Source organism: Lingula anatina, unplaced genomic scaffold, assembly GCF_051362555.1.
Source record: "Lingula anatina isolate TDL-2025a unplaced genomic scaffold, LinAna3.0 unanchor82, whole genome shotgun sequence".
Taxonomy (NCBI): domain Eukaryota; kingdom Metazoa; phylum Brachiopoda; class Lingulata; order Lingulida; family Lingulidae; genus Lingula; species Lingula anatina.
This window is the reverse complement of record NW_028257603.1, coordinates 5232409-5260382: the sequence shown is the minus strand read 5'-3', so window position 1 is coordinate 5260382 and position 27974 is coordinate 5232409. Positions and strand designations below refer to the sequence as shown.

Here is a 27974-nt window from a genome sequence, read left to right as displayed (position 1 = left end):
CACAAGTACACTTTTATTTTTAATACTGACAAGCCGTGTACATAATGCGGGACGGTGCCTTCTCATTATAAAACGATCTCATTGAATCCAATGACAGTGCAGTCACGTCCTTACTGATAGTATTACTACAGTGAAGAGAAGTACAATACAGGAAAGCGAACGTGTTGTAGTAGCTCCGAGCACTACCGTCAGGAAAGGCTTGTTGTGCGATTTCATTCACATATATACTAGGGGAACATCCCATGTGCCCATTGTTTCCATTCACATTGATGCCAGCATTATATTTACGGCACCTGGAATAGATTCAAGCATGTGCAATTAGATTTTGATAAAACGTTTATTTTTAATGAGACTCGTAAACGTAAGATAATCGATATGCGGATAATCCATGTCATGATTATTGCGAATACACGATTCCTTGAAAATGAAATATATGCATTGACAATTAAACTAGAAAAATTAAATGAACAAAAATAAAACAAAAGGGAATTATATTTGCAGCGTAGTTTATTAAATCACCATATTTACACGTACAATAAATTACTTCCAGTTTAATAATATTTGCTTCATTTAATGGTCCAATAAATTGCATTTATCTTCATTTCAATTTTCAAAACTAAGTCTAGTGATAGATACGGCATTATATATATATATATATATATATATAGTGATAGATAGATACGGTCTAGTGATATGAGTCTAGTGATAGATACGGCATTATATATATATATATATTGTTGTACTTACGATGGCACGTGATTTGTTCCCGCACAACTGGTCGGTCGTCGACGGAAGCTTTCACACAGGTTCTGGTAATCTTTACACCAGGAGATCGTCTTGCTCCGACCATCCTTCGGAACCACAACCTCCAAGGCTAGGAAGTTATATCCCTTATGGTACACGGGCTTCACGCGCAGGATTGTGAACGCGTGACCATCTAGAAGAGATTTTAAATGATCGGGCATAGTTACAGATTGTTTTGGTGTTTTAAAGTGATCTTTTTAATGGTACAAGTAAGTAGAATAATGTTTTGTTCCCGAAGGAATTCGTCTCACCTAATATCACGGGGGAAGTAGAAGGGGTACTAGTGGTGCTGGTGGTAGCTGTGGTCGTAGTAGACTTGGTGGTGCTTGCCTTAATAGTGGTGGTTTCTGGCGTGGTGATACCAGTGAGAGACGCTTGACATTCTTGGTACTGTCTTAACAAGTGGTCATATGTCGCCTTGGCCAATTCGATATCCAAATCCAAACGCTCTGCTGTTGGCATTGTCTCGCTTCTTCGTCCTATAGCCACTTTGTTAAAGTTAGGACAAGATTCGGCAACTTTCCAGTATAACTGATTAATAGAGAAACGAAGGCGGAAGAGCTCGGATTGCTTGGCCACAATGTCGTGTTGGGCCAAGGCACCACAACTGACGAGCAGTAGGCAAAGAATTGGGAATATTGTGACCATGGCTTGGCTCCAGTTAGTACTATGATAAGACTAGCGACTGGTGGCCGTAGAAGTTCTTCTTATCAAGATAAGACCTAAGGTCTGGTCGGACAAGGTTATATCAAAACGCATGAGAGAACCTTACATGTATCACCAAACAAAGAGCATAACTGATCAGTGTTTATATACTTGAGATAAGGTTTGATGAATATTTGCTGGTGGACTTATAGTAAATGTACCATTCAATAGGCATCCAGCATGTGAAGTATAGTGTACGCTGTATTTATGTACAACCAAGTTGACGTGGTGCAGTTCCGTAGGCCTTTCATTCTAAAAACCCCGTATAAACGCGAATGCGGTACTCTTATCTGACAACTGCCGCCAGAGGTCGTTGTAAACTGTCTATTTCATTTGTGTTTTGGAAATGTGTTGTAATTTCTGGTGAAAGAACGCAAATAATAATAAATAAATAAATAAATAAATAAATAAAAAATAATAAAAATGAGCAACCAAATTAAATGATAATCAAAAAAGTAAAATAGCAATTACGTGTTCAAGTGACAGGCCAAGCACACCACGCGAAATTTAAAGGAAAACACGAATTTATAGTTAGATAAGCAGATTCTGTTACACTTGACCTTTATTACCCTCGTTTCATTCTAAGTATTGATATTGGATATTTGAAATATTTGGTTCTAAAAATCTTATTTCCCTGGTATGTGAATGCACAAATATTGGTGTTAGACTATGCTTAATAAGTCCATGCCTCGCATGCCATGTCGTATACATAGTCCCCCGCATCAAGCCAATGACCTTTAACCTAGACTTATTATATCACATTTCTTCCTTTTTGCAACAGAACAGCAGATAACATATATACATTATATGCAATAAATAATAGCACAAAATGTATATCATACTAAATGTGAACTGGATCCATAAAATTGTCAACTTCAATTCTGTTAATGAAAACGTTTAAAAATACTAGAGTTTCTCGTTATTTTTCTCCTCGTTTAATCATCTACCGCAGTTCTATAATCAAGGAGAAAATCATTCATAGCTTGTTTCCTGTTGTGCTCCATTGTCATTGATTGTGATGGCGCCCTTGATCGACTTTTTCAACGGCCCCTTAAAACGCTCTGTTACTCCATTTGCCTGAGGCCATTGTGGCGTTATTTTGCGGTGTTTGAATCCGGTTTTCTCGACATAAACCGCGAAGTCATTTCCATTGAATGGAGGTCCATTATCCGTTTTTGATACCGAATTCGCCGAACTCCGCAAATAGTTTATCCAACCGTGGGATAACACTCTGTGCTGAAGTCGATGCCACATTTTCAACAATGACGTACCGTGTGTATTCATCAATTATCACGAAAAGTATGTGAACACTCGGTCCTTCTGCAAAATCAGCACTAAGTTCTGTCCAACGAGCGACTGGGAGTTCTGCCATGCGAAGCGGCTATCGCGTGGTTATATTCGTTGAAATTTGGCAATGTCTACAAGATTTCACAGTGTCCTCGACAATTTTTTGCATTTTAGGAAATCACACCTTCTCACGTACACGTAGTAAAGCAACAGTTTTCACAATCCCTTGATGTCCGCTATGTGCAATACTCTCGGCGGCAAAAATATTTGTCGTCCTTTTAAAAAAATTCCATGAGAGTTTTTGGTAGAAAACTACGAACGACACTGAAATTCCCCTGTGGAGTCCAGTCATTTGTGAAGATTGCATTTTCACCGCTGCAATGTACTCTTTTTTGGTTTCCTCTTTCACCATTTCAAAAGTCATTGTTTTTGTTTCGAAGTACAGGCTAGTTAGTGAAGATACTCTTCTGCTATTTTTTTCTCTGTACTTGATGATTACTCAGGGGCGGTTCCAGGTTTATTTAAAGGGGGGGGCAGCAGATGCGAAGCCAACCCTGACCCTGAATTCTTTTTCAGAAATCGAAGGGGGGTTAGGGGGTCAGGACCCCCCTAACCCCCCTCTAAATCCGTCACTGATAACTGATCAGTCTGATGGGTGGAGTGTCGACTCAAGTAATCAGCAGGGTTGTCATGTGCCCTGGACGATACACAACCGTCATCTGGTAGGATTGTGTTTTCATGATCCAACGCTCGATACGCACCGAAAGCTGGGCCTAAATAGGGTTGTTAAAGAGGCTTACGAGGGGTTTGTGGTCAGTGTGCACAATAAAATGAGCTCCGAATAAATAAATGTGAAAATGTCCACAGGCCCATGTGAATTTTCCCAACACACGAACTGAATTGTTTTCACTGCCGTAGATCTTGATTTAAGTAATAAAAATGTGTAACGTTAGTCTTGGTTGCGATTTATTGTACTCAAATTAACAGTAACCCTGAATCTGCTAGAAAACATATTTTCCTACCGTTCATCCCTATTTCAAAACGTGGAAGTTGGTCCATGTTCTCGGTGACTGTATGCGCTGTGAAGACGTATCCATCTTCATCATAACCTATGCATTCGTTCTCATTTTCAGTCACATCGGAATTTCCATGTAGACAATTCACATTGTTTTGACGGCGATGAGGTGCACGTTTAGGTTTTCACGGCGTAGCGCTTGTTAGGTGTAGCTGATGATGTTAGTTGCTGACCCTATCTGCACATCGATGCGAAATGATGAAGCCATTTACAAGAGAAACACTCCTTGTTGAAGGGCGGTCACTTCGACCGTCCACCCTCATGTGGCCATTCTTCTCCACAATTACGGCATTGTTGTTAAAAATAAAATGCATGACTACTTGTCGAATTCCTGACTTGCACCCTGTGAACCGCCGGTCCTCCATTCGGCGTGTTCGGCCTGTATGTGAAGTGACAAGTTGCTCAGTGTGCGCCTACTGCAAAATTGCGAAAATGTCATGGACGGGTTACGTAAGCCTTTCTGTCGGACTTTCTGAGATTTACATCCCATTATCAGTTGTGATTTCACCTCTGATTCCAAGTCATACATGTAAAAACTACACAGTTTACCAATATCTTGAAGCTCTCTATAAAATTCATTTATATCCCACTCCTCTTTACATGTGAGATGTACAGGGACTTAAGAACAAAATATATACCAAACAGGTACACCTGTCAACCAAATATCCAAAGGTTTAGACAGCTTATGTCTTCCAATGACAGAGATTTGATGATTACCCTGATTAATTATGTTTATTATGCCTTTAGAAAAAGAGAATCTTTTTTTGCAACGGATAGCGCACGTACATGAGCATTTAATTTCGTTACAGCCAATGTCTGTTTTTGAAAGGTATATGTTCTTACTTGGTTTGACTTCCTTGTGAGTCTGTTCCTTCCTCGTCACCAGATATAGTATTGCAACAACGTACATGTATAAAATTTAAAATGTTTATTTACAGAATTAATAGGTCCATTCCTCGCATGTCACGTCGCATACATACATAGTCTCCGCCTCACGCCAATGACCTTTAACCTAGACCACGTGACTTATTACATCACATTTTTCAGAAATAAATGGCTCAGAATAACTCATCAGTTTTATGTTGTTCATTTTTAATATCGAATCACTTGTAAAAGGGGAGGGGGGGGTGATTTTCTAGTAAATCAAGTTCAATCACAGGTGAAGGAATCCAATCAAAATGTTTGTCTGTTTGAACGTTTTTGGAGCCGTTTCATAGTTTTAGCACGTACTTGTATTAGACAAAAAAAAGTTATCAAATATAGCATTTCTGGGTAAACTTCAATAATATACCATTCAAATTATTATTCAATTTAACTTTTGAATATTAAACACCTCATGCTAGCTCAGCCATCATCTGCTGGTACAGAAAATACGTGTAGTTAATAGGGGTTAGGGTTAGGGTTAGGGTTAGGGTTAGGGTTAGGGGTTAGGGTTAGGGGTTAGGGTTAGGGTTAGGGGTTAGGGTTAGGGTTAGGGTTAGGGTTTGGGGTTAGGGTTAGGGGTTAGGGTTAGGGTTAGGGTTAGGGGTTGGGGTTAGGGTTAGGGTTAGGGTTAGGGTTAGGGTTAGGGGTTAGGGTTAGGGTTAGGGTTAGGGTTAGGGTTAGGGTTTAGGGTTAGGGGTTAGGGTTAGGGTTAGGGTTAGGGTTTAGGGTTTAGGGTTAGGATTAGGGTTAGGGTTAGGGTTAGGGTTAGGGTTAGGGTTAGGGTTAGGGTTAGGGTTAGGGTTAGGGTTAGGGTTAGGGTTAGGGTTAGGGTTAGGGTTAGGGGTTAGGGTTAGGGTTAGGGTTAGGGTTAGGGTTAGGGTTAGGGTTAGGGTTAGGGTTAGGGTTAGGGTTAGGGTTAGGGTTAGGGTTAGGGTTAGGGTTAGGGTTAGGGTTAGGGTTAGGGTTAGGGTTAGGGTTAGGGTTAGGGTTAGGGTTAGGGTTAGGGTTAGGGTTAGGGTTAGGGTTAGGGTTAGGGTTAGGGTTAGGGTTAGGGTTAGGGTTAGGGTTAGGGTTAGGGTTAGGGTTAGGGTTAGGGTTAGGGTTAGGGTTAGGGTTAGGGTTAGGGTTAGGGTTAGGGTTAGGGTTAGGGTTAGGGTTAGGGTTAGGGTTAGGGTTAGGGTTAGGGTTAGGGTTAGGGTTAGGGTTAGGGTTAGGGTTAGGGTTAGGGTTAGGGTTAGGGTTAGGGTTAGGGTTAGGGTTAGGGTTAGGGTTAGGGTTAGGGTTAGGGTTAGGGTTAGGGTTAGGGTTAGGGTTAGGGTTAGGGTTAGGGTTAGGGTTAGGGTTAGGGTTAGGGTTAGGGTTAGGGTTAGGGTTAGGGTTAGGGTTAGGGTTAGGGTTAGGGTTAGGGTTAGGGTTAGGGTTAGGGTTAGGGTTAGGGTTAGGGTTAGGGTTAGGGTTAGGGTTAGGGTTAGGGTTAGGGTTAGGGTTAGGGTTAGGGTTAGGGTTAGGGTTAGGGTTAGGGTTAGGGTTAGGGTTAGGGTTAGGGTTAGGGTTAGGGTTAGGGTTAGGGTTAGGGTTAGGGTTAGGGTTAGGGTTAGGGTTAGGGTTAGGGTTAGGGTTAGGGTTAGGGTTAGGGTTAGGGTTAGGGTTAGGGTTAGGGTTAGGGTTAGGGTTAGGGTTAGGGTTAGGGTTAGGGTTAGGGTTAGGGTTAGGGTTAGGGTTAGGGTTAGGGTTAGGGTTAGGGTTAGGGTTAGGGTTAGGGTTAGGGTTAGGGTTAGGGTTAGGGTTAGGGTTAGGGTTAGGGTTAGGGTTAGGGTTAGGGTTAGGGTTAGGGTTAGGGTTAGGGTTAGGGTTAGGGTTAGGGTTAGGGTTAGGGTTAGGGTTAGGGTTAGGGTTAGGGTTAGGGTTAGGGTTAGGGTTAGGGTTAGGGTTAGGGTTAGGGTTAGGGTTAGGGTTAGGGTTAGGGTTAGGGTTAGGGTTAGGGTTAGGGTTAGGGTTAGGGTTAGGGTTAGGGTTAGGGTTAGGGTTAGGGTTAGGGTTAGGGTTAGGGTTAGGGTTAGGGTTAGGGTTAGGGTTAGGGTTAGGGTTAGGGTTAGGGTTAGGGTTAGGGTTAGGGTTAGGGTTAGGGTTAGGGTTAGGGTTAGGGTTAGGGTTAGGGTTAGGGTTAGGGTTAGGGTTAGGGTTAGGGTTAGGGTTAGGGTTAGGGTTAGGGTTAGGGTTAGGGTTAGGGTTAGGGTTAGGGTTAGGGTTAGGGTTAGGGTTAGGGTTAGGGTTAGGGTTAGGGTTAGGGTTAGGGTTAGGGTTAGGGTTAGGGTTAGGGTTAGGGTTAGGGTTAGGGTTAGGGTTAGGGTTAGGGTTAGGGTTAGGGTTAGGGTTAGGGTTAGGGTTAGGGTTAGGGTTAGGGTTAGGGTTAGGGTTAGGGTTAGGGTTAGGGTTAGGGTTAGGGTTAGGGTTAGGGTTAGGGTTAGGGTTAGGGTTAGGGTTAGGGTTAGGGTTAGGGTTAGGGTTAGGGTTAGGGTTAGGGTTAGGGTTAGGGTTAGGGTTAGGGTTAGGGTTAGGGTTAGGGTTAGGGTTAGGGTTAGGGTTAGGGTTAGGGTTAGGGTTAGGGTTAGGGTTAGGGTTAGGGTTAGGGTTAGGGTTAGGGTTAGGGTTAGGGTTAGGGTTAGGGTTAGGGTTAGGGTTAGGGTTAGGGTTAGGGTTAGGGTTAGGGTTAGGGTTAGGGTTAGGGTTAGGGTTAGGGTTAGGGTTAGGGTTAGGGTTAGGGTTAGGGTTAGGGTTAGGGTTAGGGTTAGGGTTAGGGTTAGGGTTAGGGTTAGGGTTAGGGTTAGGGTTAGGGTTAGGGTTAGGGTTAGGGTTAGGGTTAGGGTTAGGGTTAGGGTTAGGGTTAGGGTTAGGGTTAGGGTTAGGGTTAGGGTTAGGGTTAGGGTTAGGGTTAGGGTTAGGGTTAGGGTTAGGGTTAGGGTTAGGGTTAGGGTTAGGGTTAGGGTTAGGGTTAGGGTTAGGGTTAGGGTTAGGGTTAGGGTTAGGGTTAGGGTTAGGGTTAGGGTTAGGGTTAGGGTTAGGGTTAGGGTTAGGGTTAGGGTTAGGGTTAGGGTTAGGGTTAGGGTTAGGGTTAGGGTTAGGGTTAGGGTTAGGGTTAGGGTTAGGGTTAGGGTTAGGGTTAGGGTTAGGGTTAGGGTTAGGGTTAGGGTTAGGGTTAGGGTTAGGGTTAGGGTTAGGGTTAGGGTTAGGGTTAGGGTTAGGGTTAGGGTTAGGGTTAGGGTTAGGGTTAGGGTTAGGGTTAGGGTTAGGGTTAGGGTTAGGGTTAGGGTTAGGGTTAGGGTTAGGGTTAGGGTTAGGGTTAGGGTTAGGGTTAGGGTTAGGGTTAGGGTTAGGGTTAGGGTTAGGGTTAGGGTTAGGGTTAGGGTTAGGGTTAGGGTTAGGGTTAGGGTTAGGGTTAGGGTTAGGGTTAGGGTTAGGGTTAGGGTTAGGGTTAGGGTTAGGGTTAGGGTTAGGGTTAGGGTTAGGGTTAGGGTTAGGGTTAGGGTTAGGGTTAGGGTTAGGGTTAGGGTTAGGGTTAGGGTTAGGGTTAGGGTTAGGGTTAGGGTTAGGGTTAGGGTTAGGGTTAGGGTTAGGGTTAGGGTTAGGGTTAGGGTTAGGGTTAGGGTTAGGGTTAGGGTTAGGGTTAGGGTTAGGGTTAGGGTTAGGGTTAGGGTTAGGGTTAGGGTTAGGGTTAGGGTTAGGGTTAGGGTTAGGGTTAGGGTTAGGGTTAGGGTTAGGGTTAGGGTTAGGGTTAGGGTTAGGGTTAGGGTTAGGGTTAGGGTTAGGGTTAGGGTTAGGGTTAGGGTTAGGGTTAGGGTTAGGGTTAGGGTTAGGGTTAGGGTTAGGGTTAGGGTTAGGGTTAGGGTTAGGGTTAGGGTTAGGGTTAGGGTTAGGGTTAGGGTTAGGGTTAGGGTTAGGGTTAGGGTTAGGGTTAGGGTTAGGGTTAGGGTTAGGGTTAGGGTTAGGGTTAGGGTTAGGGTTAGGGTTAGGGTTAGGGTTAGGGTTAGGGTTAGGGTTAGGGTTAGGGTTAGGGTTAGGGTTAGGGTTAGGGTTAGGGTTAGGGTTAGGGTTAGGGTTAGGGTTAGGGTTAGGGTTAGGGTTAGGGTTAGGGTTAGGGTTAGGGTTAGGGTTAGGGTTAGGGTTAGGGTTAGGGTTAGGGTTAGGGTTAGGGTTAGGGTTAGGGTTAGGGTTAGGGTTAGGGTTAGGGTTAGGGTTAGGGTTAGGGTTAGGGTTAGGGTTAGGGTTAGGGTTAGGGTTAGGGTTAGGGTTAGGGTTAGGGTTAGGGTTAGGGTTAGGGTTAGGGTTAGGGTTAGGGTTAGGGTTAGGGTTAGGGTTAGGGTTAGGGTTAGGGTTAGGGTTAGGGTTAGGGTTAGGGTTAGGGTTAGGGTTAGGGTTAGGGTTAGGGTTAGGGTTAGGGTTAGGGTTAGGGTTAGGGTTAGGGTTAGGGTTAGGGTTAGGGTTAGGGTTAGGGTTAGGGTTAGGGTTAGGGTTAGGGTTAGGGTTAGGGTTAGGGTTAGGGTTAGGGTTAGGGTTAGGGTTAGGGTTAGGGTTAGGGTTAGGGTTAGGGTTAGGGTTAGGGTTAGGGTTAGGGTTAGGGTTAGGGTTAGGGTTAGGGTTAGGGTTAGGGTTAGGGTTAGGGTTAGGGTTAGGGTTAGGGTTAGGGTTAGGGTTAGGGTTAGGGTTAGGGTTAGGGTTAGGGTTAGGGTTAGGGTTAGGGTTAGGGTTAGGGTTAGGGTTAGGGTTAGGGTTAGGGTTAGGGTTAGGGTTAGGGTTAGGGTTAGGGTTAGGGTTAGGGTTAGGGTTAGGGTTAGGGTTAGGGTTAGGGTTAGGGTTAGGGTTAGGGTTAGGGTTAGGGTTAGGGTTAGGGTTAGGGTTAGGGTTAGGGTTAGGGTTAGGGTTAGGGTTAGGGTTAGGGTTAGGGTTAGGGTTAGGGTTAGGGTTAGGGTTAGGGTTAGGGTTAGGGTTAGGGTTAGGGTTAGGGTTAGGGTTAGGGTTAGGGTTAGGGTTAGGGTTAGGGTTAGGGTTAGGGTTAGGGTTAGGGTTAGGGTTAGGGTTAGGGTTAGGGTTAGGGTTAGGGTTAGGGTTAGGGTTAGGGTTAGGGTTAGGGTTAGGGTTAGGGTTAGGGTTAGGGTTAGGGTTAGGGTTAGGGTTAGGGTTAGGGTTAGGGTTAGGGTTAGGGTTAGGGTTAGGGTTAGGGTTAGGGTTAGGGTTAGGGTTAGGGTTAGGGTTAGGGTTAGGGTTAGGGTTAGGGTTAGGGTTAGGGTTAGGGTTAGGGTTAGGGTTAGGGTTAGGGTTAGGGTTAGGGTTAGGGTTAGGGTTAGGGTTAGGGTTAGGGTTAGGGTTAGGGTTAGGGTTAGGGTTAGGGTTAGGGTTAGGGTTAGGGTTAGGGTTAGGGTTAGGGTTAGGGTTAGGGTTAGGGTTAGGGTTAGGGTTAGGGTTAGGGTTAGGGTTAGGGTTAGGGTTAGGGTTAGGGTTAGGGTTAGGGTTAGGGTTAGGGTTAGGGTTAGGGTTAGGGTTAGGGTTAGGGTTAGGGTTAGGGTTAGGGTTAGGGTTAGGGTTAGGGTTAGGGTTAGGGTTAGGGTTAGGGTTAGGGTTAGGGTTAGGGTTAGGGTTAGGGTTAGGGTTAGGGTTAGGGTTAGGGTTAGGGTTAGGGTTAGGGTTAGGGTTAGGGTTAGGGTTAGGGTTAGGGTTAGGGTTAGGGTTAGGGTTAGGGTTAGGGTTAGGGTTAGGGTTAGGGTTAGGGTTAGGGTTAGGGTTAGGGTTAGGGTTAGGGTTAGGGTTAGGGTTAGGGTTAGGGTTAGGGTTAGGGTTAGGGTTAGGGTTAGGGTTAGGGTTAGGGTTAGGGTTAGGGTTAGGGTTAGGGTTAGGGTTAGGGTTAGGGTTAGGGTTAGGGTTAGGGTTAGGGTTAGGGTTAGGGTTAGGGTTAGGGTTAGGGTTAGGGTTAGGGTTAGGGTTAGGGTTAGGGTTAGGGTTAGGGTTAGGGTTAGGGTTAGGGTTAGGGTTAGGGTTAGGGTTAGGGTTAGGGTTAGGGTTAGGGTTAGGGTTAGGGTTAGGGTTAGGGTTAGGGTTAGGGTTAGGGTTAGGGTTAGGGTTAGGGTTAGGGTTAGGGTTAGGGTTAGGGTTAGGGTTAGGGTTAGGGTTAGGGTTAGGGTTAGGGTTAGGGTTAGGGTTAGGGTTAGGGTTAGGGTTAGGGTTAGGGTTAGGGTTAGGGTTAGGGTTAGGGTTAGGGTTAGGGTTAGGGTTAGGGTTAGGGTTAGGGTTAGGGTTAGGGTTAGGGTTAGGGTTAGGGTTAGGGTTAGGGTTAGGGTTAGGGTTAGGGTTAGGGTTAGGGTTAGGGTTAGGGTTAGGGTTAGGGTTAGGGTTAGGGTTAGGGTTAGGGTTAGGGTTAGGGTTAGGGTTAGGGTTAGGGTTAGGGTTAGGGTTAGGGTTAGGGTTAGGGTTAGGGTTAGGGTTAGGGTTAGGGTTAGGGTTAGGGTTAGGGTTAGGGTTAGGGTTAGGGTTAGGGTTAGGGTTAGGGTTAGGGTTAGGGTTAGGGTTAGGGTTAGGGTTAGGGTTAGGGTTAGGGTTAGGGTTAGGGTTAGGGTTAGGGTTAGGGTTAGGGTTAGGGTTAGGGTTAGGGTTAGGGTTAGGGTTAGGGTTAGGGTTAGGGTTAGGGTTAGGGTTAGGGTTAGGGTTAGGGTTAGGGTTAGGGTTAGGGTTAGGGTTAGGGTTAGGGTTAGGGTTAGGGTTAGGGTTAGGGTTAGGGTTAGGGTTAGGGTTAGGGTTAGGGTTAGGGTTAGGGTTAGGGTTAGGGTTAGGGTTAGGGTTAGGGTTAGGGTTAGGGTTAGGGTTAGGGTTAGGGTTAGGGTTAGGGTTAGGGTTAGGGTTAGGGTTAGGGTTAGGGTTAGGGTTAGGGTTAGGGTTAGGGTTAGGGTTAGGGTTAGGGTTAGGGTTAGGGTTAGGGTTAGGGTTAGGGTTAGGGTTAGGGTTAGGGTTAGGGTTAGGGTTAGGGTTAGGGTTAGGGTTAGGGTTAGGGTTAGGGTTAGGGTTAGGGTTAGGGTTAGGGTTAGGGTTAGGGTTAGGGTTAGGGTTAGGGTTAGGGTTAGGGTTAGGGTTAGGGTTAGGGTTAGGGTTAGGGTTAGGGTTAGGGTTAGGGTTAGGGTTAGGGTTAGGGTTAGGGTTAGGGTTAGGGTTAGGGTTAGGGTTAGGGTTAGGGTTAGGGTTAGGGTTAGGGTTAGGGTTAGGGTTAGGGTTAGGGTTAGGGTTAGGGTTAGGGTTAGGGTTAGGGTTAGGGTTAGGGTTAGGGTTAGGGTTAGGGTTAGGGTTAGGGTTAGGGTTAGGGTTAGGGTTAGGGTTAGGGTTAGGGTTAGGGTTAGGGTTAGGGTTAGGGTTAGGGTTAGGGTTAGGGTTAGGGTTAGGGTTAGGGTTAGGGTTAGGGTTAGGGTTAGGGTTAGGGTTAGGGTTAGGGTTAGGGTTAGGGTTAGGGTTAGGGTTAGGGTTAGGGTTAGGGTTAGGGTTAGGGTTAGGGTTAGGGTTAGGGTTAGGGTTAGGGTTAGGGTTAGGGTTAGGGTTAGGGTTAGGGTTAGGGTTAGGGTTAGGGTTAGGGTTAGGGTTAGGGTTAGGGTTAGGGTTAGGGTTAGGGTTAGGGTTAGGGTTAGGGTTAGGGTTAGGGTTAGGGTTAGGGTTAGGGTTAGGGTTAGGGTTAGGGTTAGGGTTAGGGTTAGGGTTAGGGTTAGGGTTAGGGTTAGGGTTAGGGTTAGGGTTAGGGTTAGGGTTAGGGTTAGGGTTAGGGTTAGGGTTAGGGTTAGGGTTAGGGTTAGGGTTAGGGTTAGGGTTAGGGTTAGGGTTAGGGTTAGGGTTAGGGTTAGGGTTAGGGTTAGGGTTAGGGTTAGGGTTAGGGTTAGGGTTAGGGTTAGGGTTAGGGTTAGGGTTAGGGTTAGGGTTAGGGTTAGGGTTAGGGTTAGGGTTAGGGTTAGGGTTAGGGTTAGGGTTAGGGTTAGGGTTAGGGTTAGGGTTAGGGTTAGGGTTAGGGTTAGGGTTAGGGTTAGGGTTAGGGTTAGGGTTAGGGTTAGGGTTAGGGTTAGGGTTAGGGTTAGGGTTAGGGTTAGGGTTAGGGTTAGGGTTAGGGTTAGGGTTAGGGTTAGGGTTAGGGTTAGGGTTAGGGTTAGGGTTAGGGTTAGGGTTAGGGTTAGGGTTAGGGTTAGGGTTAGGGTTAGGGTTAGGGTTAGGGTTAGGGTTAGGGTTAGGGTTAGGGTTAGGGTTAGGGTTAGGGTTAGGGTTAGGGTTAGGGTTAGGGTTAGGGTTAGGGTTAGGGTTAGGGTTAGGGTTAGGGTTAGGGTTAGGGTTAGGGTTAGGGTTAGGGTTAGGGTTAGGGTTAGGGTTAGGGTTAGGGTTAGGGTTAGGGTTAGGGTTAGGGTTAGGGTTAGGGTTAGGGTTAGGGTTAGGGTTAGGGTTAGGGTTAGGGTTAGGGTTAGGGTTAGGGTTAGGGTTAGGGTTAGGGTTAGGGTTAGGGTTAGGGTTAGGGTTAGGGTTAGGGTTAGGGTTAGGGTTAGGGTTAGGGTTAGGGTTAGGGTTAGGGTTAGGGTTAGGGTTAGGGTTAGGGTTAGGGTTAGGGTTAGGGTTAGGGTTAGGGTTAGGGTTAGGGTTAGGGTTAGGGTTAGGGTTAGGGTTAGGGTTAGGGTTAGGGTTAGGGTTAGGGTTAGGGTTAGGGTTAGGGTTAGGGTTAGGGTTAGGGTTAGGGTTAGGGTTAGGGTTAGGGTTAGGGTTAGGGTTAGGGTTAGGGTTAGGGTTAGGGTTAGGGTTAGGGTTAGGGTTAGGGTTAGGGTTAGGGTTAGGGTTAGGGTTAGGGTTAGGGTTAGGGTTAGGGTTAGGGTTAGGGTTAGGGTTAGGGTTAGGGTTAGGGTTAGGGTTAGGGTTAGGGTTAGGGTTAGGGTTAGGGTTAGGGTTAGGGTTAGGGTTAGGGTTAGGGTTAGGGTTAGGGTTAGGGTTAGGGTTAGGGTTAGGGTTAGGGTTAGGGTTAGGGTTAGGGTTAGGGTTAGGGTTAGGGTTAGGGTTAGGGTTAGGGTTAGGGTTAGGGTTAGGGTTAGGGTTAGGGTTAGGGTTAGGGTTAGGGTTAGGGTTAGGGTTAGGGTTAGGGTTAGGGTTAGGGTTAGGGTTAGGGTTAGGGTTAGGGTTAGGGTTAGGGTTAGGGTTAGGGTTAGGGTTAGGGTTAGGGTTAGGGTTAGGGTTAGGGTTAGGGTTAGGGTTAGGGTTAGGGTTAGGGTTAGGGTTAGGGTTAGGGTTAGGGTTAGGGTTAGGGTTAGGGTTAGGGTTAGGGTTAGGGTTAGGGTTAGGGTTAGGGTTAGGGTTAGGGTTAGGGTTAGGGTTAGGGTTAGGGTTAGGGTTAGGGTTAGGGTTAGGGTTAGGGTTAGGGTTAGGGTTAGGGTTAGGGTTAGGGTTAGGGTTAGGGTTAGGGTTAGGGTTAGGGTTAGGGTTAGGGTTAGGGTTAGGGTTAGGGTTAGGGTTAGGGTTAGGGTTAGGGTTAGGGTTAGGGTTAGGGTTAGGGTTAGGGTTAGGGTTAGGGTTAGGGTTAGGGTTAGGGTTAGGGTTAGGGTTAGGGTTAGGGTTAGGGTTAGGGTTAGGGTTAGGGTTAGGGTTAGGGTTAGGGTTAGGGTTAGGGTTAGGGTTAGGGTTAGGGTTAGGGTTAGGGTTAGGGTTAGGGTTAGGGTTAGGGTTAGGGTTAGGGTTAGGGTTAGGGTTAGGGTTAGGGTTAGGGTTAGGGTTAGGGTTAGGGTTAGGGTTAGGGTTAGGGTTAGGGTTAGGGTTAGGGTTAGGGTTAGGGTTAGGGTTAGGGTTAGGGTTAGGGTTAGGGTTAGGGTTAGGGTTAGGGTTAGGGTTAGGGTTAGGGTTAGGGTTAGGGTTAGGGTTAGGGTTAGGGTTAGGGTTAGGGTTAGGGTTAGGGTTAGGGTTAGGGTTAGGGTTAGGGTTAGGGTTAGGGTTAGGGTTAGGGTTAGGGTTAGGGTTAGGGTTAGGGTTAGGGTTAGGGTTAGGGTTAGGGTTAGGGTTAGGGTTAGGGTTAGGGTTAGGGTTAGGGTTAGGGTTAGGGTTAGGGTTAGGGTTAGGGTTAGGGTTAGGGTTAGGGTTAGGGTTAGGGTTAGGGTTAGGGTTAGGGTTAGGGTTAGGGTTAGGGTTAGGGTTAGGGTTAGGGTTAGGGTTAGGGTTAGGGTTAGGGTTAGGGTTAGGGTTAGGGTTAGGGTTAGGGTTAGGGTTAGGGTTAGGGTTAGGGTTAGGGTTAGGGTTAGGGTTAGGGTTAGGGTTAGGGTTAGGGTTAGGGTTAGGGTTAGGGTTAGGGTTAGGGTTAGGGTTAGGGTTAGGGTTAGGGTTAGGGTTAGGGTTAGGGTTAGGGTTAGGGTTAGGGTTAGGGTTAGGGTTAGGGTTAGGGTTAGGGTTAGGGTTAGGGTTAGGGTTAGGGTTAGGGTTAGGGTTAGGGTTAGGGTTAGGGTTAGGGTTAGGGTTAGGGTTAGGGTTAGGGTTAGGGTTAGGGTTAGGGTTAGGGTTAGGGTTAGGGTTAGGGTTAGGGTTAGGGTTAGGGTTAGGGTTAGGGTTAGGGTTAGGGTTAGGGTTAGGGTTAGGGTTAGGGTTAGGGTTAGGGTTAGGGTTAGGGTTAGGGTTAGGGTTAGGGTTAGGGTTAGGGTTAGGGTTAGGGTTAGGGTTAGGGTTAGGGTTAGGGTTAGGGTTAGGGTTAGGGTTAGGGTTAGGGTTAGGGTTAGGGTTAGGGTTAGGGTTAGGGTTAGGGTTAGGGTTAGGGTTAGGGTTAGGGTTAGGGTTAGGGTTAGGGTTAGGGTTAGGGTTAGGGTTAGGGTTAGGGTTAGGGTTAGGGTTAGGGTTAGGGTTAGGGTTAGGGTTAGGGTTAGGGTTAGGGTTAGGGTTAGGGTTAGGGTTAGGGTTAGGGTTAGGGTTAGGGTTAGGGTTAGGGTTAGGGTTAGGGTTAGGGTTAGGGTTAGGGTTAGGGTTAGGGTTAGGGTTAGGGTTAGGGTTAGGGTTAGGGTTAGGGTTAGGGTTAGGGTTAGGGTTAGGGTTAGGGTTAGGGTTAGGGTTAGGGTTAGGGTTAGGGGTTAGGGTTAGGGTTAGGTTAGGGTTAGGGTTAGGGTTAGGGTTAGGGTTAGGGTTAGGGTTAGGGTTAGGGTTAGGGTTAGGGTTAGGGTTAGGGTTAGGGTTAGGGTTAGGGTTAGGGTTAGGTTAGGGTTAGGGTTAGGGTTAGGGTTAGGGTTAGGGTTAGGGTTAGGGTTAGGGTTAGGGTTAGGGTTAGGGTTAGGGTTAGGGTTAGGGTTTAGGGTTAGGGTTAGGGTTAGGGTTAGGTTAGGGTTAGGGTTAGGGTTAGGGTTAGGGTTAGGGTTAGGGTTAGGGTTAGGGTTAGGGTTAGGGTTAGGGTTAGGGTTAGGGTTAGGGTTTAGGGTTTTGCCTTGCACTGTTTCTCATAATTAGCACAAGTCACAAGGTGGTCCCTGGAGAATTGACAATGACCTTTTCCCCACTTTCAGGAGAAATTCTTCAATTTAGCTGCCAGGTTTACCAGACAACATTTAAGTCCTTCCGAACTTGTGAATTGCAATGCCCTCTTAAACAATCCAGTAAACCGATTTCACCACTGCCATGATTGCTCCATCTTTACCTAGAATTGTTATAAAAGTTACAATTAAATTTGAATTTTGGCATAAAAATCTGCATAAAATGTTTAGTAGTGTTGAAGGTATCCACAAAGAATACTCCAGCACACTATCCCTTACTTTATTTTTCCCTTAATCACCATGAACTGAGACCAAATCTCTCAACACAATAAAATTATGAAAAATGAATGTGAAAAATTTTACCTATATATACAAAAAATAAGGTTCTGGGAAATAGCATGAGCTTGACGCCCTATGTCAATGCGACGCAGCAAACACATTGTTTACATAGTTGTTTAACATTGCGATATCCCAGAATGCACTGTCAAGAGTTCCTCAAACTGCACAAATATAATTACAACACGTGGGTCCGGGACCGTCACGATAATCACTTTGATGTTTATTGCTCTGTGTTATAAAAAATATTGACAAAAAATAATATCTTACCTTCTAAAGCTCTGCAAAAAGCCTGTTTAGCTTGAGCTGCTTCCGACGTTTCTTGCATGGCAGCGCACGTCTCATGTCGCATAAGGGTATTCGTTCGAAATTTATTAGTCCCTTGAAAGAAGATATTGTCCTTTTTTTCAATGCATAAGCTGCAATACACCAAGTTTGCGTTATCGTCGTGTACAAGCCACTTGTATTTCTCCACCATTTTTGAAACGACCTTGCTATTCGACGCGGTATCAGCGGTCGTGACGGCTGCACAAACTTTTGTTCTCTTTTCTGGTGGGAATGTCTGCTGTGCATGATCATCTCCGTCGCTACTGTTCTGAGCCGTTTTAGAGTGATCTTCGGGATCGATTTTCTTTTAAAAACTAAAATACCATTTCACTTCTTCTCCGCCACCATGCACAATGTACGGGTTGATCAAATTGACCTACATGGACAATTAATCTCAGCCTATCAGGGATTCAAAAAAGGAGGGGCGATCGCCACTGATTTGCATAAAGCGCATGACGTCAACATAAATTAAGATCTTTGTTAAAACTGCGACGAGTAAAGAATATCTTCGTTACGTTTAACATTAGATCTTGATGTCAAGAGAAGTCGAGTAAACAATCAAACTTCGGCCGTGAATTTGCTGAATTGGAGGGCGCGTTTAGAACACAAAAATGCGCCGCTGTTAATTCTCTTGAATTTTGTTGGCGCAGCTCGCTCTACGAATTGCGTCAACCACATTTTTTCTGCGTCAATGACGCAAGGGCGCGTCCTAGAATGAACACTGCTATTAGTGCATCAAAATTGGCCAAAACATTATTTGGTGCACTCTTTTCTGCATCTGAATGTCTGAATATTTGTCAGCTTTGCTGCCTTGTCTCCTTTATTGTGTCTGTATATTTGTCAGCTTTGCTGTCTAGTTATGTCCATGTATGGTGGTGGTAATAAGGGTTAGTTTGTTATTCTCACATTGCTCACCATATAAAATCTCACTAAATGGTTTTCTCCAATTTTTCGCCTTTAAAATAACAACACCTTTCATAATGCCGTTCTTGGTGCTGACATTCTGTAGGAAGAAGTAAATAAATATGTAACATCACCATAGCACGAATTGCTTTTTATTTTTAAATTAAATTAAATTTAAAAATGAAAATCAGAAATTTTCATGTAATCAAAACAGCTCAGGTACAAAGTATAAAATCCTTTATTAAAAACATATAACATTGTCAACTGACATTCCTCAGTTTGCACAATCCTACAAAAATGTTTTCTCAAAACCAAGGAAAAATGAAATTACAAAAGGAGAGTTTCTGTTAAAATACAATAGGTCTTTCTTTCACATTACAAACATGTATCCAACTTTCATTGTAAATAAAGGGCTTATTGCAATGACACAAAAATGTACAATTTGTTTCTATATAGGTTACCACTCTACCAAGGATCAAAGTGGTAATATGTCCAATAGCCCTAACTCCCCAATTGGCCACTAAGCAGTTCAGGGATAACTCAACCATCCCAAGATGACCACTTGGTTATATATATATATATATATATATATATAGTAACCTATGGCCTTTCAACTGTGAGAGGTTTGTACTCCAATGATCAGTATATACATTCTCCACCAACTGATTGACTTGTGTCATACATCATTAATAATAAGTTCATCGATGCTCCAGTCCTCAAAGTTTCCACAATCCAAAGTTTGCACAATCCTACAAAAATGTTTTCTCAAAACCAAGGAAAAATGAAATTACAAAAGGAGAGTTTCTGTTAAAATACAATAGGTCTTTCTTTCACATTACAAACATGTATCCAACTTTCATTGTAAATAAAGGGCTTATTGCAATGACACAAAAATGTACAATTTGTTTCTATATAGGTTACCACTCTACCAAGGATCAAAGTGGTAATATGTCCAATAGCCCTAACTCCCCAATTGGCCACTAAGCAGTTCAGGGATAACTCAACCATCCCAAGATGACCACTTGGTTATATATATATATATATATATATATATATATATATATATATATATATATATATAGTAACCTATGGCCTTTCAACTGTGAGAGGTTTGTACTCCAATGATCAGTATATACATTCTCCACCAACTGATTGACTTGTGTCATACATCATTAATAATAAGTTCATCGATGCTCCAGTCCTCAAAGTTTCCATCTGGTAAATATCGCCTAATAATAATTGGAATTTTTCGTGCTCTGAAATTCAGAATGTTCATTGCTTATACATATTTGTTTGTATTACAACGTGGTGTCATGATAAAAATTTTTACATGGTTTTGTAGTCAGAATGTACAAACAGTAAAATAGACATACCTTTTCCAGATATTACTGAAGTACCACACATTCAAATACACTATGTCTATTTCCTTGTATACGAGCTCTAAGAAAATTTTACATAAAAATCTCATTTCGGTTCTTAACAATATTAACTCTCAATATGCCAAGTATGACTTACTTCAGTTCCTTCATGGCAATGTGTAAAGGATCAGTTTCTCCCTCCAGTTCTACCATTACAGGGGCACACATGCTGATGAAAAGGAACAGACTTTGATTTAAGAGACATCTTCACTAAGTTTAGAACACTGAAACAATTAATAGTATTATTTGTCCTAATCTCTAGGGAAGAATTACCGTACAGCCCATTTTTGCTTGCCTAAGTAAGAAGCACAAATAGATCATGTGTATTACAATAACTTAAAAACTACTTACGCTATCTGTAGTGCCCTGGTGCCTAAAACTCTCGCTCTTTCATACTTTGTCATATAGGGTGTTGTCACTCTTTCCTTGGGTTCTACCTTCTGTCCTCCATCTGAAGCAGGTAACACATCCACCTGCTCGCCTTCATCCTAGAATTTTTTTTACCTTTCTTTAAATCATTTCTAAATTTCTTTTTTTTTTTTTTTCATTAAAGTGGAAAAATTTCATAAAATTTGAAATCATCGTTTTTGAAAATTTTTGGCCAGCACTAATCATGATAAATTTTGACTTTAAATAATGTCAATTTCAGTTGCTGTTTCATGTAGATTTCTGATTTTCTTTTAGTAAGGGGCAAATCCGTATGCAAAATAAAAAGACCTGTACATTACATATGAAGATGACCTTGCAAAAAGATAATCCACATTCTACGCCTAACAGTTCTGACACAAGAATCTCCAGGTGAACAATCTATAACAATTTTTCTGGCACCAAGATATTGTGAAGTACCAAAGTTCAGTTCTGTGTTAGACCAATCACATTTTAAAAACATATCAATAGCCAATAATAATAATAATAATAATAATAATAATTTTTTTCAAAATTTCACTTTCTTTCTCTGCTAGAATTAAACCTTTTACTTTCTGTTAGTAAGGGAAAGCAAATATTTCTTACATCCGCATTTTCTACTTCATCAAGAGGCTCATCTTCTACCTCGTCCAGGTCATCATCATCAAAACTGAAAAATGTTTATTTACGAAAACAATCAGAAGGGTGCATAAGGAATAAAATACAAAAAGGTTATGATAATTCAAATTATATTTATTAAATCAGATGTAATGTAACTGCATAAGACTAATTTTCTTAGCTCTCTGGTTTGGTTTTGATCTATTACACAATCAAAAAAGGCAATGAAAAGCTGTTGAAATAGGCTTTTTATTGATTTGCAACATGTTGGTATATCTTGGTCCGTTCAGATGATAACCACGTTTCCACCCCCACCCCCCTCTCCACATCCTTAAAATACTGAACCGCTTTTTATCTTTGTGTGTGTGTGTGTGTGTGTGTGTGTGTGTGTGTATGTGGGCGCGCGCTATGGTAGACAAGTTAAGTAGTCGTAAGTCGTTTTATGTGGTTTTAAGGTTTATTTACCAGGTTTATTAACTAATCAACGTGACAGTCGAGTCTGAGGTACTGGTAGTCTTGTGTGACAACAGGAATACGGCACTGTCCATGTCTGTTTAAAACTCTGAGCAGAATACACATAAAATCAAAATGGTCAGAATTATATCACGCACAAAATGCATGTTTTTAAAAGTTATAATCAAAGGCAAACGGTTTTAATTTTCTGTTAAATGCCACTTACTTCTCAACATCGTGGTCCTCATCCGCCATGTTGATAGCCGGTTGTGCCCTTCGTCATCATATTTGTGGACACAAGTTAAAAGCTAGTTCTGTTTCATTTTCTGAATATTCTGAATATTCACCAATATATATATATAGATAAAGCATGTGTATTTGCACCTAACATATATTTAATATATGTGTAAAAAAAGGCAACTTTCATACTTAAAATGTATTTAACCAGTTTTGATGACGTAGCAATTTTTGCAGAAATGGCGCTGCCTTGTTGCAGTAACAACGTGCACATCGAGAGAACAAAAAATGTGTCAAAATCAGAATTTGAAGACAAATATCTCAGTAAAGGTTTGTTTTGTCGTATATTCCATGACGAAGCAGTGTCTTGCTTATTCTGTACGAGGCATGATCGTTAGAGAGCCCCTGAAACCCAAACTGCTACGAAATATTTCCCCGTCGTCTGCTTTAGAATGCATTTCACCTGACTTGCCAAGTAGTGTCTACTGCGATTCACTTCAATTATTTATTTAAGCAAAACTTAGCAAATATTGACACATTCATTCACATTTTTTTTAATAAGTATTTCGCAACCGCTACTAGTACTACCGTTCATAAATTACTGGTAATGGTATAATTGATACATGCAATAAGAGTATCATCATGCAGTCCGTCACGTACTCCATACTTCGTCTTTACTGCATATACTAGTAGACGTTTTGGGCAGGTGAAGGTGGCATACCTTAAAAAAGGCAGGGTTTTTGTTTTTAAATGGGCATCAAATGTTAGTAAGAGTTGAAAATGTTTGCTAACATTGGAATTCCCCATTAATTGGAATTCTCCACTAATTTGTTCTTTATACTGATCCAGATACATGGGTTAATCATGCATATGTGTTCCTGGATTTTTATTACAAATAAAATCTAAAAGAAAAAAAAAACAGTTATTGCAGTGCAATTAACTTCTTTAGTGGTTCCTAGAATCGCCCAAGGGACGGCGTTAATTGTTAAATCTCACATTTCCATGAAGACAAAGGCGATAATTTAAAGCTTAATTAAACACTGCTTTTTTTTATTTCTCAATAATTCAACAAATTGAGCAACGCTTGAAGAAAAGACTATGCATTATTTATCTTTGGAAAAACAATTGAACATTGAATAAATAGATAAATAGATAGATAAAAAGGGTGTCACTGTGTAATCTGTATATAGTAACCACTGTTGAAGAACTAAGTGCAGTATACAGACACTTTTCAAAAATCACTAAGCTGAGTTGCACAATGTCTGATGTGAAAGATTGACCATGTTCTAAGATTCAAAACAGATTAATTTAAGTATTTCTTTCCTTATTTTTCTACAATACTTTTGGGTCTTAAGAGTGTGGGGCAGTTTTGAAAATAATTGTATTACAGAAAAGCTGTAAATCTAAAATTGTGTTTTTGGTATCACATTTCTAAGGGAATCGATGCTGTAGTAGAGTAACAGTGTGGGGGAGTATTAGAGTGGGGACATGAAGATGTGGGGAGTATCAATATAGGGTAGTATCTATGTTGAGGAGAATCGGTACAGGGACATAATGGTGCGTAGGAGTATCGGTGTGGGGACGTACTGGAATGCAACCCCTTGGCTTAACCTTTTACAGGGTAATTTGTCCCTTCCAAATATATAAATACTTTGCTAAAATATGTATGTCTAAAAGGTATAGGATCTCTGTACTACTGATAACTTGGCTGATAACTGCCAAATAGAATTAAACTTCATAACAAATATTTTCAAGAGAAACATCAAAATTAATTGTTTGAAGTTAAAACGAACTATACAAGTAAATTTGAGATGTGCCAGGTATGATGACAAAGAAGGTGTAGTTTTGTTAAAAATTTATTTCAGTGTGAAAACCAGTTATTTGCATTACATGTACATTGTATTAGGCAGTGGTAATATTTACAAATGCGAATGCATCATTTTTCAACAACTCATTCATGGTTATTTCTAAATTCATTTACAGTATTTGAATATGTTTTGAAATGCAATTGTGTTGAACAAATTAAAAATGTTCTGTTTTTTCATTCTTGTAAATGCCCAGACATTACTAGTGCCTATTTAGGCACATATGCCTATTTTGGCATGACAAATAAATCCAAAACACAGGGATGAGATTTTTCCGACAGATATCATTGGCCTAGGCAGATCCCATGCCATATTTTTTTAACTTTTTCACGAAATGACATTCTTATCCCTGAAAACATGAAAGCCACGTAAAATGATGTAATAATACTATTCTTGTCTACTGTTACATATAAAATAAACTTGAAACTTGGTTTAGTATTCTTTGCAAATTTACAAATTTAATATAGTTTCCTAAATTTTTTTATTGTAAACTTAATGTAAGCTCTGCAACAAAAACTTGGATTACTCTCATTAGAAATTCATAATAAAGTAAAAACAGCAATTAAATCAGGATTAAACTAAGTCCATCTATACATTCTAGGCTACATTGCCCTGTTCTTCATTTGAAACACAGATCTCGGCTCAAATTGCTGCATGAAAACTGGTAGCTGAAGAGTCAAGTCTGGAGCTTACACTTTGATTGAAATTGCCATATGCTACCACAGCAAAGCTCGACGCATCATAACGTATTTAAAGCTTATGGTTTTATTTTCAAGGTGTTCCTGTGATAATTGAGGACGCCACTGATCACTGGCTAGCTAGAAAGTGGACATTAGACTCACTTTGTGAGAAAGTTGGTGATAATGAAATAATTGTCAGAGGACAAACTAATGAGGATGCTTATAGGGTATGTGTGTGTGTGTGCTTGCGTGTGTGGACACAGCTGTTGGGTTTGACAAGTTACAATTAAATTATCAAGATTATTCATGTAAGAATTTTAAAAATAGATTGCATCTGAAGATTGCATCTACATTATCTATGGTTGTTTAACACTCAAAGTGTTGGAATAGTTTATGACAGCATCTTAAATTTTTTACAGACTGGGAAGAATTATGTTATCAGGAAAACAACCTTTAATGATTATGTCAGTGATCTAAAAGCAGAAAATGCAAGAGCACGAAGCTCCTATATGGCAGTGCAGAATCTCAAGCAGACTTTTCCACAGATTGAGGTACTGGTACGTGTATATGTTAAAGGCCCGGACCAAAACTTGCCCATTATGCTGTTAACAATGCAAAGACACCATAAAGATTGGGCCCAGCCAGGGCGTAATTAACATGGGGTCTGGGCTTTTTATACATAGGACTAGATTTGGTCCGGGCCTTTGACATATATACAAAATAAAAACATTAATATCCATTACACATTCTTTATGTACGTAATATAATTTTATGTATAACCCATCGCCCATCCTTTTTGACATGTTCAATCAATTTATTTCTGTATTTTTTGAAATTGCCTATCAGTGTTATCGCTTTATATGTCATGTCATATCATGTCATGTTATATTATATAGCAATTGGAGTTAATATGCACATCCATTCTTTAAGGCTGATGTTCCATTGCCAGATTATGTGGGAAAACTTCACCTTGGCCCCTATATGTGGGTAGCACTGAAAGGACACTATGGTACGTAGGTATTTATTGTATGAGATGCATGGGTACATGTATTTTTGTGAAGGTCTTAGATTAACATCTCTCTCTCTCTCTCCCTCTTTCTCATTTAAAGGACATTTTGGGAAAAAAGTAACAAATATAAGTTAAATAAAAATCAAATTTGCTGTAAGTTGTGTATGATCTTACCGGTAGGTGGATAAAAAGAAGTCATGCAATTATGACTATGTTTAACCTGAAACTTATCAACAAAATATCATTTCAAAAGGTTGTTAGATTAGATTTAGATGAAGTGAACCTTCACATTTCAGAGTTCTGCCATATAGATCCTGATGACAATTTCCTGGTTATGATACAAGGGAGAAAACAAGTGCGTTTATTTGGCTGTGATCTTAGACCAATGTACCCCAACCCTAAGGGATCCAAGGGGAAAACCATACAGGCACAAGTCAACTGTGATAACCCTGCTTTAGAAAGGTTCCCAGAGTTCAGGAATGCCACATGTTATCATTGTGTCCTTGACCCTGGGGATATGTAAGTGGATCTGGGGTTTTATGAGTAGCTTAATTACATTTGATTTCTCATTTAACAATAAAGCAGTTGCAATAGAATTTTTTTCTTTTTTCTTTCTTTTTCTTTTTTTTTTTTGAAGGAAAACTGTGATTTAAGAATAATTTAAAAGAAATTGTTTAACACTCCCTTAATATGTCTGGCAATGTTTTTCATTCTGAAGATTTTTCTCAGTAGTTGATAGAGTTTAAACAGAACAAAAGTTGAAAAGATTTCATTTGCTTGTCGTCATTTTTACAGGTTGTTCATACCAGCCTTTTGGTGGCACCAGGTGACATCTTTGGACACATCAATCTCAGTCAACATTTTCTTTGGAGATGCTGGAGACAACAAGTACTTTTCTAAAATATTGGTAAGTACACCAAGTATCTTTTTTATTGAAAACCATGTGCATATTTCTGAAGGGCTTATATATATATATATATATGTAACAATATCTGCGTGTGTGCTTGTGTGTGCATGCAAGGATAGAAATAGAAAAAAACTATTCAATTCATTGTTGGGTTGTATATTGAATCTTCATTATTACAGTCTTCCTCCCAGTGGCCAGCTTTTTCCTACTGGTTCCTGAACATCATAGAACAGAACCGCAATCATGCCTCATTCCCTCGCATCTTAGCTCGGCTCCCTGAAGTGCTGCACCATTTCTTTCTGAAGCAATGGCATGAAATCATTACACCAGACCAGATACAGATCTTAGTACAACTAGTGCTAGATTACCTCTGCCTAGACAGCTTACCTACTGTGGAAGACAGGTTTGTCACTGATAAATAAGGCTTCTCGTTGCTTTACAAAGACAAGCTATAAGTTTAAAAATTGAGTAAAATTTTAAAAATCAGCATTGGAATTGTATATATATATTCATGTCTGTAAATAAATTTAATATAAAAATTCTCTCTTTTTATAGCAAAAGATAATACACAAATATTGCAGATAATTACATTTTTACAGATCAAAGTATCCTCCACCACTTAAAATTAGAGGTCTTATGTGGAGGTGAAAGTGTACCCAGTATATTCTCTGAAAAGTCTGGTCCTTGGAAACAAAACACTGCTGCTGCTCCAGATGGATGTACATGTAGCTGAGGAAGACATGGCATCGGTGCTTAGTGCAAAGCAGTTGTGTACAGGTCACATCCAATAGGTTAAGGCTACTAAATGGATGTGGGAGGAAAAACGCCCATCACAACTCCAGAGCTTGGTCTTTAACTAGTTAAGATCCTAGACATGCTTGACTGGCAGCATCTTACAATAAGGGACTGCTTTGGGTAGACTTTGGATGTATTTCAGTGAAACTTTTCTGTGATATCAGTTATGACTTAAAGGTAATAGCAGTGCAAGTGACCAAAATGTTTATGGTTAAAATGTGTGGATTGAAGAAAGTTATGGAGACATTAAGTCATTTTTTAATGTTTATATTCAGAGAAAATTTTAAGCAAGTAAATAACTTGACCAATAACAAGTGGCAAAAATAATTGAAGGCACAGATGTGGATAAGTGAAAGGGATGACATAATTTTCTGTGCATTTTGACCATTCTAGAGATTAATCAGGGATATCAATCAGGTATTGATATTACTGGTATTTAACACACTGCTGTAATGGACTTTATAATAGGCCATAATGTAGACTTGAAAAGAAAAGAAAATTACCAAAATTTATACCAAACCCCTAGAGTGATGAAATATGTTTGATAACTCCTGCAAATTAACATTTTAGTTATTTTTTTGGCCTCAGAAAGTGACATCCCTCCCCCTTTAGATTATGTAGTGATATTCAATCACGAAGTTTATTTCAGTACTAAGAAATGCTTGTTAAAATACATTCTTTAGCCCATATATTTTACAGTGGACTTACTGATGTTTGAAGTTAATGGTAAATGAACTGGTAACAAAGATTATGAAATGTGATTTGACCTTAAGGGACATATTATTTTTTTAAAACTTAGTCTAAATTCATTGTGAAAATACCTGTATTAAGGAATGAAAAAGAACAAAATGAAGCATGTAGAAATTGGCTAGTCAGATAATGCTTTCCTTAAAATATTTTAATCACATCTCTTAAATAATAATGCTAGGAACTATTTTTATGTGTGTGTGAGTTTGAACTCGGTAATAAATTATTTTATTGTTTTTGTTATTTTATTTGTTTTAATTTGGCATTATGGGGACGAATTGGTCATTTCAAAGCAGTTATAAATTAATTCCATCAGAATGATCTCTCATCTCTGATTCTTTCAGAAGAAAAAAAAAAACAATTAAACAAAAAATAAGACAAAAAGAAAAGAAAAAAGCCATAAAAGCAACCGGGAGGAGCACATGCTTCCTGTGTACTGATGGATGGGGACGCTTTCTCAAGTGAAATGTTTTGTGAAAGAGGGCTCGATTTCCCTTTTTGCAACCAATTACAGATAGGAATAGATATCCGAGGAGACAAGAAGGAGAGGGGATTGGGAGAGACGGAGACGAGGAGAACGGGGAGAAATGAAGGGAGCACGAAGACGGACGTAGCTTCGTAGAGCTAGGAGTTGGAGACTTCACTTAGAATGTGTAGATACCGAGCGTCGACGAATTAATCGTTTAACTGGTCATTATGTGGACTTGGGTTTTCTTTGCGCGACCTTACGTAAATCTGACACGCATTGGCATGATTTATCACTGTGCGATATCATTATATATTACAATATGTACAGTTTTGATAGTGTGTTACATCTAGAGAATATTATCGCATTCTAATATTTACCGTTGCTAGTTGCTATTTACACAAATGTCTAGCGTTATTTTAAATCCTTTTAGCAGAAAATAAGAATTTCATATATGTAACTGCCAGATGGATGGATGGCAACATGTCCACATAATTGTAAATAGGCTTATTCATTTTTCACAAGTC

The 27974-nt window shown here is 41.5% G+C and overlaps 3 protein-coding genes across 3 annotated transcripts; 1 reads left to right on the top strand and 2 right to left on the bottom strand.

Moving 5' to 3' along the window:
* LOC106181956 (uncharacterized) lies at positions 1 to 1747 on the bottom strand. Its single transcript, XM_013566527.2, has 3 exons — positions 1056 to 1747; positions 748 to 937; positions 1 to 293 (listed from the first exon to the last, which is right to left on the bottom strand). Exons 1-3 carry the CDS (start codon positions 1450 to 1452, stop codon positions 20 to 22), a joined length of 861 nt encoding a protein of 286 aa, XP_013421981.2. The 5' UTR covers positions 1453 to 1747; the 3' UTR covers positions 1 to 19.
* A 16320-nt stretch (positions 1748 to 18067) lies between these two features.
* LOC106168843 (DNA-directed RNA polymerases I, II, and III subunit RPABC2) lies at positions 18068 to 21092 on the bottom strand. Its single transcript, XM_013548054.2, has 5 exons — positions 20968 to 21092; positions 20277 to 20340; positions 19617 to 19753; positions 19363 to 19434; positions 18068 to 19103 (listed from the first exon to the last, which is right to left on the bottom strand). The coding sequence occupies exons 1-5, from the start codon at positions 20994 to 20996 to the stop codon at positions 19010 to 19012; spliced, it is 396 nt and encodes a 131-aa protein (XP_013403508.1). The 5' UTR covers positions 20997 to 21092; the 3' UTR covers positions 18068 to 19009.
* An 87-nt stretch (positions 21093 to 21179) lies between these two features.
* On the top strand, positions 21180 to 27217 carry LOC106168842 (tRNA wybutosine-synthesizing protein 5). Its single transcript, XM_013548052.2, has 8 exons — positions 21180 to 21308; positions 23620 to 23750; positions 23943 to 24074; positions 24454 to 24532; positions 24829 to 25051; positions 25328 to 25439; positions 25619 to 25842; positions 26039 to 27217. The coding sequence occupies exons 1-8, from the start codon at positions 21218 to 21220 to the stop codon at positions 26085 to 26087; spliced, it is 1041 nt and encodes a 346-aa protein (XP_013403506.2). The 5' UTR covers positions 21180 to 21217; the 3' UTR covers positions 26088 to 27217.
* The last annotated feature ends 757 nt before the right edge of the window (positions 27218 to 27974 follow it).

What these genes read in the sequence shown, in the direction of transcription:
- LOC106168843 (XM_013548054.2), bottom strand. Translation starts at nt 20,996, where the DNA reads ATGGCGGATGAGGACCACGATGTTGAGAA. An exon ending in ACCAGGGCACTACAGATAGC is followed by an intron (nt 19,435 to 19,616) that starts GTAAGTAGTTTT and finishes CCTTTTCATCAG; the next exon opens with CATGTGTGCCCCTGTAATGG. An exon ending in ATTGCCATGAAGGAACTGAA is followed by an intron (nt 19,104 to 19,362) that starts GTAAGTCATACT and finishes TCTGAATTTCAG; the next exon opens with AGCACGAAAAATTCCAATTA.
- LOC106181956 (XM_013566527.2), bottom strand. Translation starts at nt 1,452, where the DNA reads ATGGTCACAATATTCCCAATTCTTTGCCTACTGCTCGTCAGTTGTGGT. An exon ending in TACTTCCCCCGTGATATTAG is followed by an intron (nt 938 to 1,055) that starts GTGAGACGAATT and finishes AATCTCTTCTAG; the next exon opens with ATGGTCACGCGTTCACAATC. An exon ending in GGAACAAATCACGTGCCATC is followed by an intron (nt 294 to 747) that starts GTAAGTACAACA and finishes AATCTATTCCAG; the next exon opens with GTGCCGTAAATATAATGCTG.
- LOC106168842 (XM_013548052.2), top strand. Translation starts at nt 21,218, where the DNA reads ATGGCGCTGCCTTGTTGCAGTAACAACGTGCACATCGAGAGAACAAAA. An exon ending in AGACAAATATCTCAGTAAAG is followed by an intron (nt 21,309 to 23,619) that starts GTTTGTTTTGTC and finishes TTTATTTTCAAG; the next exon opens with GTGTTCCTGTGATAATTGAG. An exon ending in AGACTTTTCCACAGATTGAG is followed by an intron (nt 24,075 to 24,453) that starts GTACTGGTACGT and finishes CCATTCTTTAAG; the next exon opens with GCTGATGTTCCATTGCCAGA.